The following is a 14,121-nucleotide window of genomic DNA, read 5'->3' as shown; positions in this document are numbered from 1 at the left end:
GCTATTAATTCATCTACCTTATTGCGAATGCTCCGCGTATTAAGACACAATGCCTTTAGACTTGTCTTTTTAAGATTGCTAGTCATCTTAGTTTTATTTTGGCAAAAGATAACCCAATGTACAGGTGTTATTTGTTACTTTGGTTGTTCTTTTGTGTAACAAAGTTATGGACATCAAAATCTATACCTCCAGGAAAAATAATTAAATTTGGACACCCCAATGCTACTGAACAATGGAGCCTCACCAACAATTAATGTTAATGTTTCAGGTCGATGACCCTTTATCTTCTGACGAAGGGTCATTGACCTGAAATGTTAACTCTGTTTCTTTCTCAACAGATGCTGCCTGACTTGCTGAGTATTTCCATAATTTTCTGTTTTTATTTCAGATTTCCAGCATCAACAGTATTTTGTTTTTTCTTTAAGTTAACTAAAGATTAACAAAAATATTTAAACTGTTGTCTTGTCATGGTATTACTATTACACCAATACCGTAAGCAAGGAGTAACATTCGTCTCTAGTCTTTCATAATTTAATTCAAAATGCTTAATGTGCTTGCATGTGTTGTGTCTTCGTGTTTGTTTGGTAGGATAAAAATCTGTGCCCTTTTAAATGAAATCTTAGTTAAAATCATGACTGTCTCCATCAATACCACTTTTAATAAGTAAGTTAGAGTATAAATTTAAGAAAAGATATTTTTTAAACAGTCCATTATAGAAAATTATGATTTCAATCTTTTTTCTCTTCTTTTTTGGGGAGGGAGGAACAGAGGGAAATATGTTTATTCAACAGCAATGCTAAACACAGGAGTTAGCTGAGAGAAGGTACTGAACACAATTCAAGAGGGAGCTGAATTAATATCAGAGGATAAAAGTCAGGTTTATTCTGTGATCGTGTAACGATAATTTGTAAACTGATGGTAAACCCATAGAAATAGTCTCTGGGTAAACAAATTTTCAGCGCACACACACCATGATGCTGAAAAACTATTACTGTAGTAAAACTACTCAAATGGCAGGAAGCTTAATAGGAAACACTTAAGAAAACAATTTAAAAAGTACTTTACTTCTGCTTGCCCTTTTCACTTAAAGTAACCTAAACAAAATCTTTTTCTTATCCAGGTTCTGCTTTCTCCTAGTTCTCACCCTCTATTTTGGAGGTGGGCTTTGACTGGATAAAAACCATTTTCAGCCAAACTGACGCCCAAAGTCTGATGATTAACTTGGTTACAAAAATGCATTCGGTTGTCAAAAGGCAACTAAACTCCCTGGCAACCAACACAGGCCAATGCCAGGGCAAGTGCACTTGTCTGAGGTGGAGTAAGGTTCAACTGTGTATAGTATCCACTGTTAGGCTCAGGGTACACTTACCCAGTTCCCCTAATTAAGTAATTATTTGCACTCCTATTTAAACAAAATTATTTTACCCAAAACAAAAGCAGTCCTGCAAAGTTAGTTGAGGATAGCTAAAATTAGTATTATTAGAGATGAGTGGGCAATAGATAGTCAGAATAAAGATAGCAGCAAAAGGGATCAATCTATAGAAATGTTTTAGAATTTACATAATTTTGAGAAGGCATTTGATACAGTTTGCACATTTGAGTTTTTTTTGTAAGGTTACAGCTTATGCAATTAATGACAAATTCTCATCAGAAGATTAAATACGGTACTGTCCATATTAAAGTAAACTGTTTATGTTCAGTGGAAGAAGCAGACATGATGGGTCTAATAGTCTTTTCTTGTTCATCTTCATAACTCACCTCGGTTTCTATCTGCTGCTGAGTTTTTGTGTGGCTTTCCTTATACTGATTTACACGGAGGACTTGCTGCTCAATCCCCAGCAGAACTGCTTGACAGCAATCGCACCTGTTGAGAAACAAGACAATTGTTGGCAGTATTACATTTTTCATACAGCTGTCAAACAAATGCATTTTAAAAATAGACACTCAAGATAATTGATGAATAAATTTCCATAAATTTGTGCTAATCTAGAACATCCAATGCAATTACAGTACCTCAAGCTGTATTTCAGAAAAGCCATACCTTTGATTTTTTTTTTAAAAAGTCACACCACATAAAAATACTAATATACATTAAATAAACTGACAACAATCCTCTCTACTGTAATTGTAACATTATTTGACAATAATTATCTTTCCATTATCCAGTGTTTTTAAGCAACTGCTACAATGTGTACACCAAAGCAATATTTCAAACAGGCCTATTTGCTTTTATTGCTGTAACATCCCAAGACATAAAAGATTTTTTCCCAGTATCTGCCAGCCTCGTAAGTTAAAAGAGTGCATAGGTTACCTCCTTTCTGTTTGCAGTACAATGGAATTGAAAATGATACAAGATAACACAAGTGCTGAATGTGTACTTTATGCTTCTATTTTAGCAGAGTTAAGCTTTCACTAGAAAATACACATCAATATACTGCCTTCTCAGTTGACTTTCCCTTTTCACTATAAAAATTTCATGAAAAATGTGAAAGAACTGGGAACTGGGAAGGGAATATATTTATATATAGCGATTTGATTTTAGGGTAGCAAAAAGGACACAAAGGGCACTCATTTAATTTTGCTTCATTTTTGAGGACCATAAGATTCTATGGCCAAAACTTCCTATACTCATCTTCCTATCAATGTACAGGTGAAATATACAACGTGAATGCAGGTAAGTTTTCCATTCATGTGTTTTCATTAAGGTACTAACTGATTCTAAGGATTTTTGTGAGTGTTCCATGGCATTTTCCTGTTAAGTTATTATTGTAAAGAGATTCTTAATTTCACAAAAAAAAACAAAATTACCATTTCTGGAGAGTTTTAACAATGTTGCTAATGTCTTGCTTTTGGAGATCTCTGCCGATGCAAAAGTCAACCTCAAGAAGTTGATTTCGCTGATCAAGTTTGCCTTGTATTATATCAGTATAAATTGCTTCGATAATTAAATCCTCCAATTCCCTGAGGTTTTTTATATCAAGGTCTTTCAGAAGCATGGAATACGGAATGCACTGCAAAGTTATAAAAGACTGGTTAACAACTTCATTGTAATGGCCAGAGAAGCTTCAACATTAGCAGTAACACTTAAATTTTTGATTCTTGATTTATGGATAGCCCTATAAAATGGACAAAATCTGAAATCATAGTTTTTTTTTAAAACACAGAACCCAATATAAAAAATTGGGTTCTGTGCTGATTTCTCATCAAGTGCTGAGAAATCATTCCTTACTTTTAATGTAATATTCCTAAAACATCTTATCAAAATTGCAAAAAATTGGAGAAAATATCTTGGTTTCACCTTTTCATTATCATTAACTATTACAACATATCTAGCTAAAATGAAAGAATTATTGTGCTCCTACAAACATAAAACTCAATACCATTCATTAACTATAGCTTTACATACATCAGTTGAAGGGCATTCTCTCGATTTAAAGTATAAGCTCATTAAGTCTCTCACACACAATAGTATCGACAGGTAAGCCGTTCAACAGAAAAGATAGGCAAAAAATTAAACTATGAACGTAGGGAAAATCCTCTCTGTCCTCTATCTTAAAAGAGAACATTGAGTATAGGTTCTCAAATAGGTCATTTATCCAGTAAAACCTATTCTTCCAGTTACAAGGATTTTTTTACAATCCTCATTGAGCATCAATCTTAAAAAACACCGCTCCTCCACCAAGCAATGAGATTATGAGGCAACAACAGAGACAGTACAAAACTGGCAGATGTATGAACTGCAAAAGCAGAAGTCAAATGAGAAATTCAGAAGTTGAGGTGGGGGGGGGGGGGTGGAAAATGAACTTTGAGGAAAAATGGCAGGAGCTTTAGATGTCTATTTAGATCATTTGAGCTTTACTTAGGATTTTATGACTTTTTACAAAAACCCTCTAGTGTTACAGTCCTGTAAAACATTCTAAGGTATCAGAAATTCTCCATTTTTAAGATAAAATTTGTGAAAGATGTTAATGCTGGGGAACAAAATGATTTTAGGCAGCCAGCTTTAGTATCAAGTATTCTTAGGTCAAACACAGTATGGTTAGATGTTAATCCTCCAACTAAAGCATCCTTTATTCTTTACCAACAATGTGCTGAAGTCCCTACTTTCGAAAAGTAATAGTGCGATAGTTTTACACTTTTCCGACCAACTATCCAGTGGGTTCTGAAGGAATTGCCAATTCAGCGGCAGTTTTGTGCTGTCAGTCCATAAACATTAGGAATTGGATTAAAACTGGCCAACCCATTTCATGGAGAGTTCAGACAGGCAGGGGTCAGAGGAGACTTTCATTCCATCAGTTTGAGTTGCATTCAAACCTAGATCCTAGAGGTGAAAGGCTTGCGTACACCCCACAGCATCACCTAGTCCCCAGAAATATTCTCCATTTTGATTAACTGAAACCATATATAATAATTAACCAAAAATGGGAGATTAAACATTTCAACCGTACCAGTGGAAGAGATCTCCCACAAGGAAGGAAGGAAAAAGCTAGAGGACCAGCCATCTAAGGCCTTTCTTGTTGACCATCTGGCAGCTAGGTCAATGGCAATATTGACAAGGTCAGAGAACATGTTCTGCTCCTACTCTTTTTCTTGGGAGTGGGTGGGTGGGTGGGTGGGGTGGAGAACAAGAACGGGGGAGAGGGGGGACAGGGAAGGGGGGGGGGAGGAGAAGAGAGAGAAAGAGAAAAAAAAAAGTATAATCTTCTCAGTACGAGAGGATGTATTGTCAGTTAAAATACAGCACACTTGGTTACCAAAGGGCCACGTGTTTCTGGTTTTAAGGCACCTCCCAGGCATCTCTCAATAGGTCCAAGATCTTCCATTACTATAAGTTCCTCCCAAGTAGTCATAAATGATGGAATGATTTTAACAATAATTTCAAGTATTACTGCACTGTATAAAAATTAGCGACAGATTTCTGTGCCGTCCATATTCATTTTCCATTACAGTAATAGCACCAATGTTTATAGAGTATAATTGCTGACTAAATTAAATACAGAAAAATTAAGGTGTATGTAAAGTAAACAATGTCACAAGTTCAATTAGACTATTATAAAAATGTGTTGGCTACAAACTAAACTAAATTAGAACAAAAAAAAGTCACTACATGGCAATGCATCCTGGACACCTAGCATGTATGCACAAACAAAATCTTAAGTACCTTCATTCTTGCAGCCAAGCTTACTATGGTGAGGTGTTTCAGCTTGTTCTTCTGAGCTAATGTTAATTCGGGTAGACTTCCCTTATTTGCTAAACAACAGAAAATATGTAATGCTAGAAAGAACCTTTAGAGTTAATTAAAGCAAGAATCATACACAGCTCAAATCTGATAAGTGCATAACCAGTTTGCCAAAGAAGGCTATGTCTGCATCAGGAATTTTAAAAATTCTCCCAAAACCCATTTAATTATTCAAATCAATTTAAATAAAAACATTTATTTTATTCTAAAAATAGTAAGACTCCTCTTAAAAAAAGGTCTGTTGTCTTTAGGTAACCTTTGACAGTTAATTAATTACATTTAGTCTGCTGACTACTATAAAATAAACACAGGAAAGATAACTAAGGAGCTATGCTTAAACCAGGAACTTGCAGAATTAGAATGAACATGAAGGGCTAATTACACAGAATTTTATTCTTGGTTCAGATATGCTTTTAAATAAAACTGACTACATGTAGGATTTGAGAACATTAGGTTTGTGTGGGAATGTCAAAGTAATTCTTGAGCACGAGTGAGTTAAGAAGTGCTTTCTCAAGACTGAAATGAACTCAGTAATGCACAATGTTCTACAGATTAAAGTTAAGCAGTTTACATAAAGTATCAGGATTTTGTTGATTATTCTTACAATATGTAACTGCTGCTGCATTTGGCAAGTGTTCATATTATCAGTGTAATATGCAATATTCCTACTAGCATGAATTATCAGTTTGAAGGGCCTTGGACATTATGAATTTAAAACCCCTTGGACATTGTGAATTTAAAATGCAAAGACAGCATTGTGCAGAAATCACTCGATCAGCACAAAACAGGAATAGTCGAAAAACTGATTAGAACAAAATAAATTAAATACCACAGGACTGATAAACTGAGAACAAAGTAGTTAAAAGTTGTTGGGAAAAACAGAATGTCTGGGAAAAGCATGGCTTGGAGAGGGTTTGGATATCGATAAGGGAGGCCTACGCATCCCATGGTCTCAAACAAGTGAAACAAAGGACAAACAGCGGTTGAGAGGTTGCACCTGATCTGACACAATACAGGGAAGTTGAGTGACACGAACAAACAGCCCACTGTCCATCATTAAGGCCTGGCAACAGAGAAGGTTATTAGACAACAAAGGCACTTCCCCTAACTTTTACTGGCGCCCCAACTAGCAAAAACCAGATAAAAATGAACACCATGGCAGATTCTTTACTACAGGAGGAGAAGCTTGAAGAAGCTTCGCTGAGAGGATGGACGTCAAAGAAGAACCTCAAAAGCTATGAGAGCTGATCACTCTACTGCCTTGATGCTGAAATCCTTGGTTTAAAGGTTGCGTGTATCACTTGATGCTTGTGTGAACTGTATCATCATTAAGATAACTTTGATTGATTAGAAGAGAGAGTAGTGTGACTTCCTTTGGCTGACTATTGTCCAGGGTCACAAATCACTGGAAAATCTGTATTGCTACAAGTTGGGACATTGTGAGTGCCACTGGCATATAGAAAATAGATACTAGATTTCAACGTATACAGTATGTGGATTTTTTTTTAACAAATCAAGTCAGAAAAGAACAAACTTCCATTTAAATTTAAGGAGATGATACCTAATGGTTATGGTACTGGACTACTAACCCAAAGATTGGGAGTTTTGGTAAATTTGTGGGTTATGTGAGATTCCTATTACATAATACTTGCTTGACTCTTAATGACCTCAGGGCAACAAGGGATGGGTAATAAATACGGCCGTACCCATATTCCAAAAACAAATATAAAAAGCCTACTCCTGATAATTTAAAATTGTTTCTTTGCACTAAAAAATTGAGTTACTCAATAATTTGAAACAAACAATGCAAGTAGCAATGAGGGAATTTAGTGCAAAAAGTTGAATTATCAGATAATTTGAATCAAGCAATTTGAATTAAAAGGAGTAGACTGTATATAATGCTTTATTATGTCCTCAGGACATCCCAAAGCGCTCCATGTCCAATTAATTACACGTGAAGTAATTTTGTTATGTACATAAAAGACATTCTCTTCCTCTCCCCCACCCCCCAATTTTGGCCATTACTAATAACCATTTGTTCTTTACAACAATAGTTAAATAGGACAGAGGGCTAGGCCTTCTACCACGGCCTCGATTTTTTAGTGGATCTGGGGCACATGGAGGTGGACAGCAACTTGTGGATATGCATCACTGCTGCTTTCCGCTGGCCAGTTCTGGCAGCAGAAAATGCGCCAGTCCACAGGACTTGCAAAATGAGGGAAACATAGCCTCAGCAATGTTTCCTGCCATTTCTACTGGATGTAGGATCCAGTTGTTAAGCCCCAGCAGTATCCAGTATGCAGAGGTTGCCAGAGGGCAAATTTGAAGTTTTAACTAAATTTTTGCCCAGTGTGATGGATGCCTTTTCCTCCCTGCTACCCCCAGACCGGCACGACTCTCTGGCAAACGCCAGGAAGCTCACCTTCCAAATGTAATGACCCTGGGACCAGAAATGACTGCAGCCATCATCCTCTCAGAGAAGGAATGTGTGCGGGGGCACAAAGGACAACAAAGAGAAGTCGATCTGACCCTAGGGAGGGCACCCAAGGGCTTGAATGTCCTGCCTAAGTCAGGCTCTCCAACAGCTTGAGAGTTATGTGTTAAATAATACTCTATCCTAAGGGTTTCTTGTTCGACTCCAATTGCTTTGCCGATGGTTGTGAAAGTCACAGTGCCCATGAATTTCCAGGCTGTTGGCTGATTCCAATTTCCTGGAGGCAATTTCTGTTGCATTCGGCCAGGAACCATGTTCACCTGATGAACTGCTGAAGGTGGCTGACAGGCTCATCTATTTCCACAAAAATGTAGAAAGCAGTAAAAGAACCAAAATATTTTTTTTTATACATGGGAATAAAGATGCCAGTCAATCTGATGGGATACATCAATCACAAAGCACATCCTGGTTTGTTATGCTTAACGTCTGTCCCTCTATCAGCACTTCAGTACAGGAGCACTTAAGGCACACCACTGGCTTCTCCAATTCACTTTCAATCAACAGAAAAGCAACATCATCAGAGCTTAGTGAAGGGTCACGTGCTGGTGATTCTACACCTTCTGAAACACAGAAGCTTCAATGTTCGATGTTGGTGCATGGGATAGTTGTGCTGCTTATGTATATATGGCCTTTGTTTCTGTGGGTTGTACTATGTGCTTTTAACTTCCTGATGGCGCAAGTTCATCTGTGTAGCGAATGAATACACATTAGGGTGATAACAGGTAGCATTTCAACATAAGTAGTATTGTACATGATAAGCAGGTAATATTGAAGACACTAAATGCAATTAGCAGTATTAGCATTTTGTTGCCATGTTATTGTACACCAACGTTTGGATTGGTTAAGCTATTGCTGAAGACATTGTGTACATAGAGAGGATACTTACCAATCATTGGTAGAAAATTTCACTTGAGCAGAAGTCACTCCTGAAGTCTTTCCAGACCAAACAGATGGGAGGCACCCACTGCTCAGAAAGTTTGCAAACTTTTACAGTATGTTCCAATCAGCATACCTGGATTTAATTAATTCTAGGAGAATGCTTAGGGCTCTATTTTAGCACCCGCTATCGGGTGCGTTCCTGGCGGGGGGGCTCCGAAAATCGGAGAATCCCGGCGCGGTACCGGAGCCCGCCCCGAACCCGCGCACTTCCGGGTTCCCCGCTGACGCGCCAGCGTGCGCACGCAGCCCCCGCTGGTGGGAATCCCACAGGCAATTAAAGCCAGCCACTGCCCTCAACAACTTCTCCTCCGCATCCTTCCAGGGTGCAACCGGGGACATTGCCAATGTCTCTCAGTCGTCTGCGCAAAAGAGCCCTGCAAATACACCTACACCCACTCTTCAGTGACACAATGGGTGGCATCAGTTGTGGGTCCTCATAGTGATCCTCAGGAGCGGGCATTATTGCACAAACCAGACAGGATTCGCAAAGACATGGCAGTAGTGGTGCCAATATAATATGTAATGTGAGTTGTTCAGAAATTCAATATGAGTAACACCCATGACAAACCCTCAAACACCCTTGTGCAACCCCTTCATGCTCACAACACGTTTGCCTTACGCTTCCTGCTGCACATAGGTGATGCATGCCCTGTGGCTGCAGCACAGGTCGTAGCAGGTTGAGTGAGGCTGGCCGTGAAAGAGATGCACGAGAGGGTGAGTATGAGAGAGAGCCATGAGATTGTATGAGGATTGGGTTGAGTGGTAGTGGCGGGATGAGTACTGGTGAGGTGAGTAGGTGCAGGTAAGATGAGGATGAGGTTTGAGTGGGTATGAGGGGTGATGTGACAGAGTAGTGTTAGCAGTGCGGAAGGAGATGTGGGGTGGAGGCAGTGATGTGGCAGACGGAGTGTAGGGGAAAGACTACGTGTACTCACTTTGGCTGACCTACTGAGGTCGTTGGAGCACCTCCTGCACTGTATACAGGTGGGCGATATGTTGGTTGCGCTGGTGACCTCCTCTGCCACCTCGAGCCAGGCCTTCCTGGTGGCAGAGGCAGGCCGCTTCCTCCCGCACGCCAGGAGGAAGATCTCTGTCCTCCCCCTCCTCCTCACCCCATGTATTGATACCTGGAGTGAGGCATCATTAAACTGGGAGCAGCCTTCCCCCTGGGCTGCTCCATGCTGTAATTTTTGCTATTTGTTGCAGCATCTGTCAGTGGAGGACTGCCCCTTTAAATAGAGCACCTCCAGCTGACAGATCTTACTGCGCATGCGCAGCCCGCCCGACGCGCAGATCAGCAGTGGGGAACCCGGAGGGGCAGGTAAGTGGATCCAATTAGTGGATTGGATCCTACAATCGTGCGGGAAACTGACTAATTTCACCGGGCGCGAGCCCCCCTGCCGAGAACCCGCAGCCCTGCTAACATCAGGCCCTTAATGTCTATAGTGCAGGACACTATCAAGTTTGAAAAAAAGAGAAAAAAAAAGGTGTCCAGGTAAATCAGGAAGCAGCAACTAGCAAACACAAAACTTAGGTATAAAAACCCTTTAGACTGTAGGAGAAAGGAAAACTCCTTAGTTTTGAGAATAGGTTACAAAAGGAAACAATGTAAAAGCTCTGATTTCAAGACAGCCAGGGGGAGGGAGGGAGGGGGAGAGAGAGAGAGAGAGAGAGAGAGAGAGAAAGAAAGAAAGAAAGAAAAAGGCACCTATTAGGAACACGAACGTAGGAACAGGAGTAGGCCATTCAAGCAGATCATGGCTGATCTGCACCTCAACTCTATTTAACTGCCATATCCATATCCGTTCCGAACAAAAATCTCTCCATCTCAGTCGTGAAAATTTCAATTAACCCAGTATCCACAGCCTTTTGGGGGAAGAGAGTTCCAGATTTCCACTACGCTTTGTGTGAAAAAGTAGTTTCTGATTTCACTCCTGAATGGCCTAGCTGTAATTTTAAGATTGTGCCCCCTTGTTCCCCTACCAGGGGAAATAGTTTCTTTGCATCTACTCTGTCGAACCCTTTTATCTTTTTAAACACCTCGATTAGATCATTAATCAACCTTCGATATCAAGGGAATACAAGCAAAGTTTCGGCAACCAGTCCTCATAATTTAAGCCCCAGTATCATTCTGGTGAATCTGCCAATATATCCTTCCTGAGGTGCGGTGTCCAAAACTGAATACAGCGCTCCAGCTGGGTCTGACTCAGCCTCTGTACAACTGAAGCATCACTTCCTCATTTTCAAATTCCAACCTCCCTTGAGATAAAAGCCAACATTTCATTAGGCTTTTTGATTACTTTCTGTACTTGTGCACTAGCTTTTGGCTTTGTCCATATCATTGATATATATGATCAAAAGCTGAAGTCCCAATACAGATCCCTCTAGAATACCTCTTGTCGTATCCCACCAATACGAGTATTTTCCCTTTACTCCTGCTCTCTGTCTCCTTTTTCCCAACCAATTTCCAACCCATGTTATAAGGAAGCCTCCAATTCCATACGCTTTTATTTTTACATTGAGTTACATCGAGTCCACAGCACAGAGACATGCCATTTGGCCCAACTGGCCTATGCCAGTGTTTATGTTCCGAACGAGCCTCCTCCCACCCTACTTCATCTAACAATATCAGCATACTCGTCTATTCCTTTCTCCTTCATGTGCTTATCTAGCTTCCCCTTAAATGCATCTGTGCTATTTGCCTGAATTACTCCTTATGTGGTGCGTTCCACATTCTTACCACTCTTTGGGTAAAGAAGTTTCTCTTAAATTCTCTATTTGGTTTATTAGTGACTATCTTATATTTATGACCTCTAGTTTTAGACTCCCCTACAAGTCTAAACATTTTCTCTACGTTGACCTTATCAAACCCTTTCATTATCTTAAAGACCTCTATCATGTCACCCCTCAGCCTTCTCTTTTCTAGAGAAAAGAGCCCCAGCCTGTTCAGCCTTTCCTGATAAGTATATCATCTCAGATCTGGTATCAATCTTGTGAATCTTTTTTGCACCTTCTCCAATGCCTCTATATCCTTTTTATAACATGGAGACCAGAACTGTCCAAGTGTGGTCTAACTAAGGTTCTATGCAAGTTTAACATAACTTCTCTGTTTTTCAATTCTATCCCTCTAGAAATGAACTCTAGTGCTTGGTTTGCCTTTTTTTTTATGGCCTTATTAACCTGCAGCGCTACTTTTTAGTGATTTGAGATCCTTTTGCGCCGCTATCCCATTTAGACTATTATCCTTATTCCTCCTACTAAAATGCACCACCTCACACTTACCTACATTGAAATTCATTTGCCAATTACACGCCCATTCTGCAAGTTTATTAATGTTTTCTTGCATTTTGACGCATTCTTCCTTTGTATTAACTACATCCCCCAATTTGGTGTCGTCCACAAATTTTGAAATTGTACTTCCAATTTGAGTCCAAATCGTTAATGTAAATTGTGAACAATAGTGATCCCAGCACCGCTCACTGTGGAACACCCCTCCTCACCTTTTGCCAGTCGGAATAGCTACCCTCAACCCCTACTCTCTGTTTTGTAGCCAGCTTGCTATCCATTCTGCTATCTGTCCCCTGAATCCACATGCTCTGACCTTAGTCATGAGTCTACAATGTAGAAGGCCTTTTGAAAATCCAAATATATTACATCTACTGCATTACCCTTGTCTACTCTTTGTTACTTCTTCAAAGAATTGAATAAGGCTGGTCAAGCATGACTTTCCCTTATGAAATCCGTGCTGACTACTTTATTATATTTTCATTTTCGAGATGTTTTTCTATTACATCTTTCAGTAAAGATTCCATTATCTTTCCCACCACTGATGTTAAGCTAACTGATCTACAATTCCCTGGACTTGTTCTATCTCCCTATTTAAATATCGGCTGTCCGCCAGTGCTCTGGCACTATTCCCTTTTCTCATGAATTTTTATATATGTAATAGTGCCTCTGCTATCTCTTCCCCAACTTCTTTTAATATTCGTGGATGAAATCCATCCAGGGGTTTTATCCTCTCTAAGTTTGATTAGTTTATAAATTATCTCCCCCTTGCTATCTTAAATGTCTTTATATCTTTGATCTCTTCTAACTTCATACCCACCTTGTTAGTCTCCCTGGTAAATACAGAGGCAAAGTAACTATTCAATATTTCTGCCATTTCGCTGTCCTTACCAGTGAGTTTATCTTGTGCATCCCTTAGTGGCCCTATCCCTAAGCTGATTTTTCTTTTGTTATTTATGTGCCTGTAGAATACTTTACTATTCCTTTTCATATTTCCTGATAATTTAATTTCGTAGTTCCTCTTTGCTTTCCTAATTGTTTTTTTGACTTCTTTCCGAACCTCTTCATATTCCCTTTTTGTCATCCTCTCCTTTATTGTCTAGGTACTTAGTGTATCCTTTTTCTAGATGTCTTTAGCTGCACATATGGATTAGCATATTTACAGGAAATCAGAACCATGTTGTTTAAGCTAGTCTTTCCATAAGTGAAAAATTATTTGAAGGTCAAAATGGCCAAATTCAACAAAAGGCTAAAGAGACAGGAAACATGATGGTGAATATCCAGTATAAAAAGTGCAAAAATTAGGTTATTTTGAAACGAGCATATACTATTATATAAAGCCACAACGTGAAAACCAGAAAATATCAATCACCTATCTTAAAAGTACTGACATGACTTGGAGGAGTGTTGTGAATATTTTGTACACCTGCAATAAAATTAAAGTGTTTCCTTTACTCTTCAAAGTATATTCATACAGATGAGTTTGAACTACAACTTCAACAATATACTTAAGTGGAACAGGTTATACTATGTTAAAATCAAATTTTCTGAGGCAAAGTTGAGGAATTGAGCAGCAGATGCATGCTGAGTTTCTCCTAACCCTTCGATTCCTTAATGTATGTACTGAATTTACATACTGAAATTGCTTTAGGTTCAGAGATCATCATGAGTGAAAGGAACAGAAGCTGTTGACTTCTACTCAAGGTTCTTTAAATTGCTTTAAGGTTGAGGTCACTTGTGAGTGAATGGTGATGGCCAATAATCTATTGCTGGATAGAATGTTTTCCCCCATCCACCTTTTGGTTTATTTTTGTAAAAGACAATGTATAAAATTGTAAATTACAGTTGTAAGAGTATTTTCAAAAGATAAACATACAGGTTATTTTAAGAAGTGTGTGTACCATGGTGAAGTGCAATATGTATGCACAGCAGAATTAATGCACTTCCACTAATTGTCATTGAGTTGCTACAGCAGGCTATTGAACTTGCAAAACTCTTCAATGCATTTTGCAATACACAGCCTTGGGGAGAAATTTTAAACCAGACACTCTGTAGCACAGATGTACTTGGCCAAAAAAAAGGAAGGGCAGGGCTGGGAGGAAGCGATGAGGAGGAAAGGAATCCATGAGCTGTAATCAGGAGGCAGACAGGTAATCAGGGTGGG

At 39.1% G+C, this 14,121-nt stretch overlaps 1 protein-coding gene across 3 annotated transcripts in view; it reads right to left on the bottom strand.

The window, feature by feature from the left end:
• Positions 1 to 14,121, bottom strand: part of cops7a (COP9 constitutive photomorphogenic homolog subunit 7A) — a 33,264-nt gene that overhangs the window by 3,823 nt on the left and 15,320 nt on the right. For 2 of the 3 annotated variants that reach the window (XM_067994638.1, XM_067994639.1), the window contains exons 4-6: positions 5,162 to 5,250; positions 2,809 to 3,011; positions 1,759 to 1,864 (exon numbers count right to left, since the gene is read on the bottom strand). In XM_067994638.1, coding sequence (XP_067850739.1) covers positions 1,759 to 1,864; positions 2,809 to 3,011; positions 5,162 to 5,250 — 398 coding nt within the window. Of the gene's footprint in view, positions 1 to 1,758; positions 1,865 to 2,808; positions 3,012 to 5,161; positions 5,251 to 7,661; positions 8,359 to 14,121 lie in introns of those variants that run through there. The other variant, XM_067994640.1, reaches the window with a different exon arrangement.

Source organism: Heptranchias perlo, chromosome 13 (genome assembly GCF_035084215.1).
Source record: "Heptranchias perlo isolate sHepPer1 chromosome 13, sHepPer1.hap1, whole genome shotgun sequence".
Taxonomy (NCBI): Eukaryota; Metazoa; Chordata; class Chondrichthyes; order Hexanchiformes; family Hexanchidae; genus Heptranchias; species Heptranchias perlo.
The sequence above is the reverse complement of the archived record's forward strand: the minus strand, read 5'-3'. Positions and strand labels throughout refer to the sequence as shown.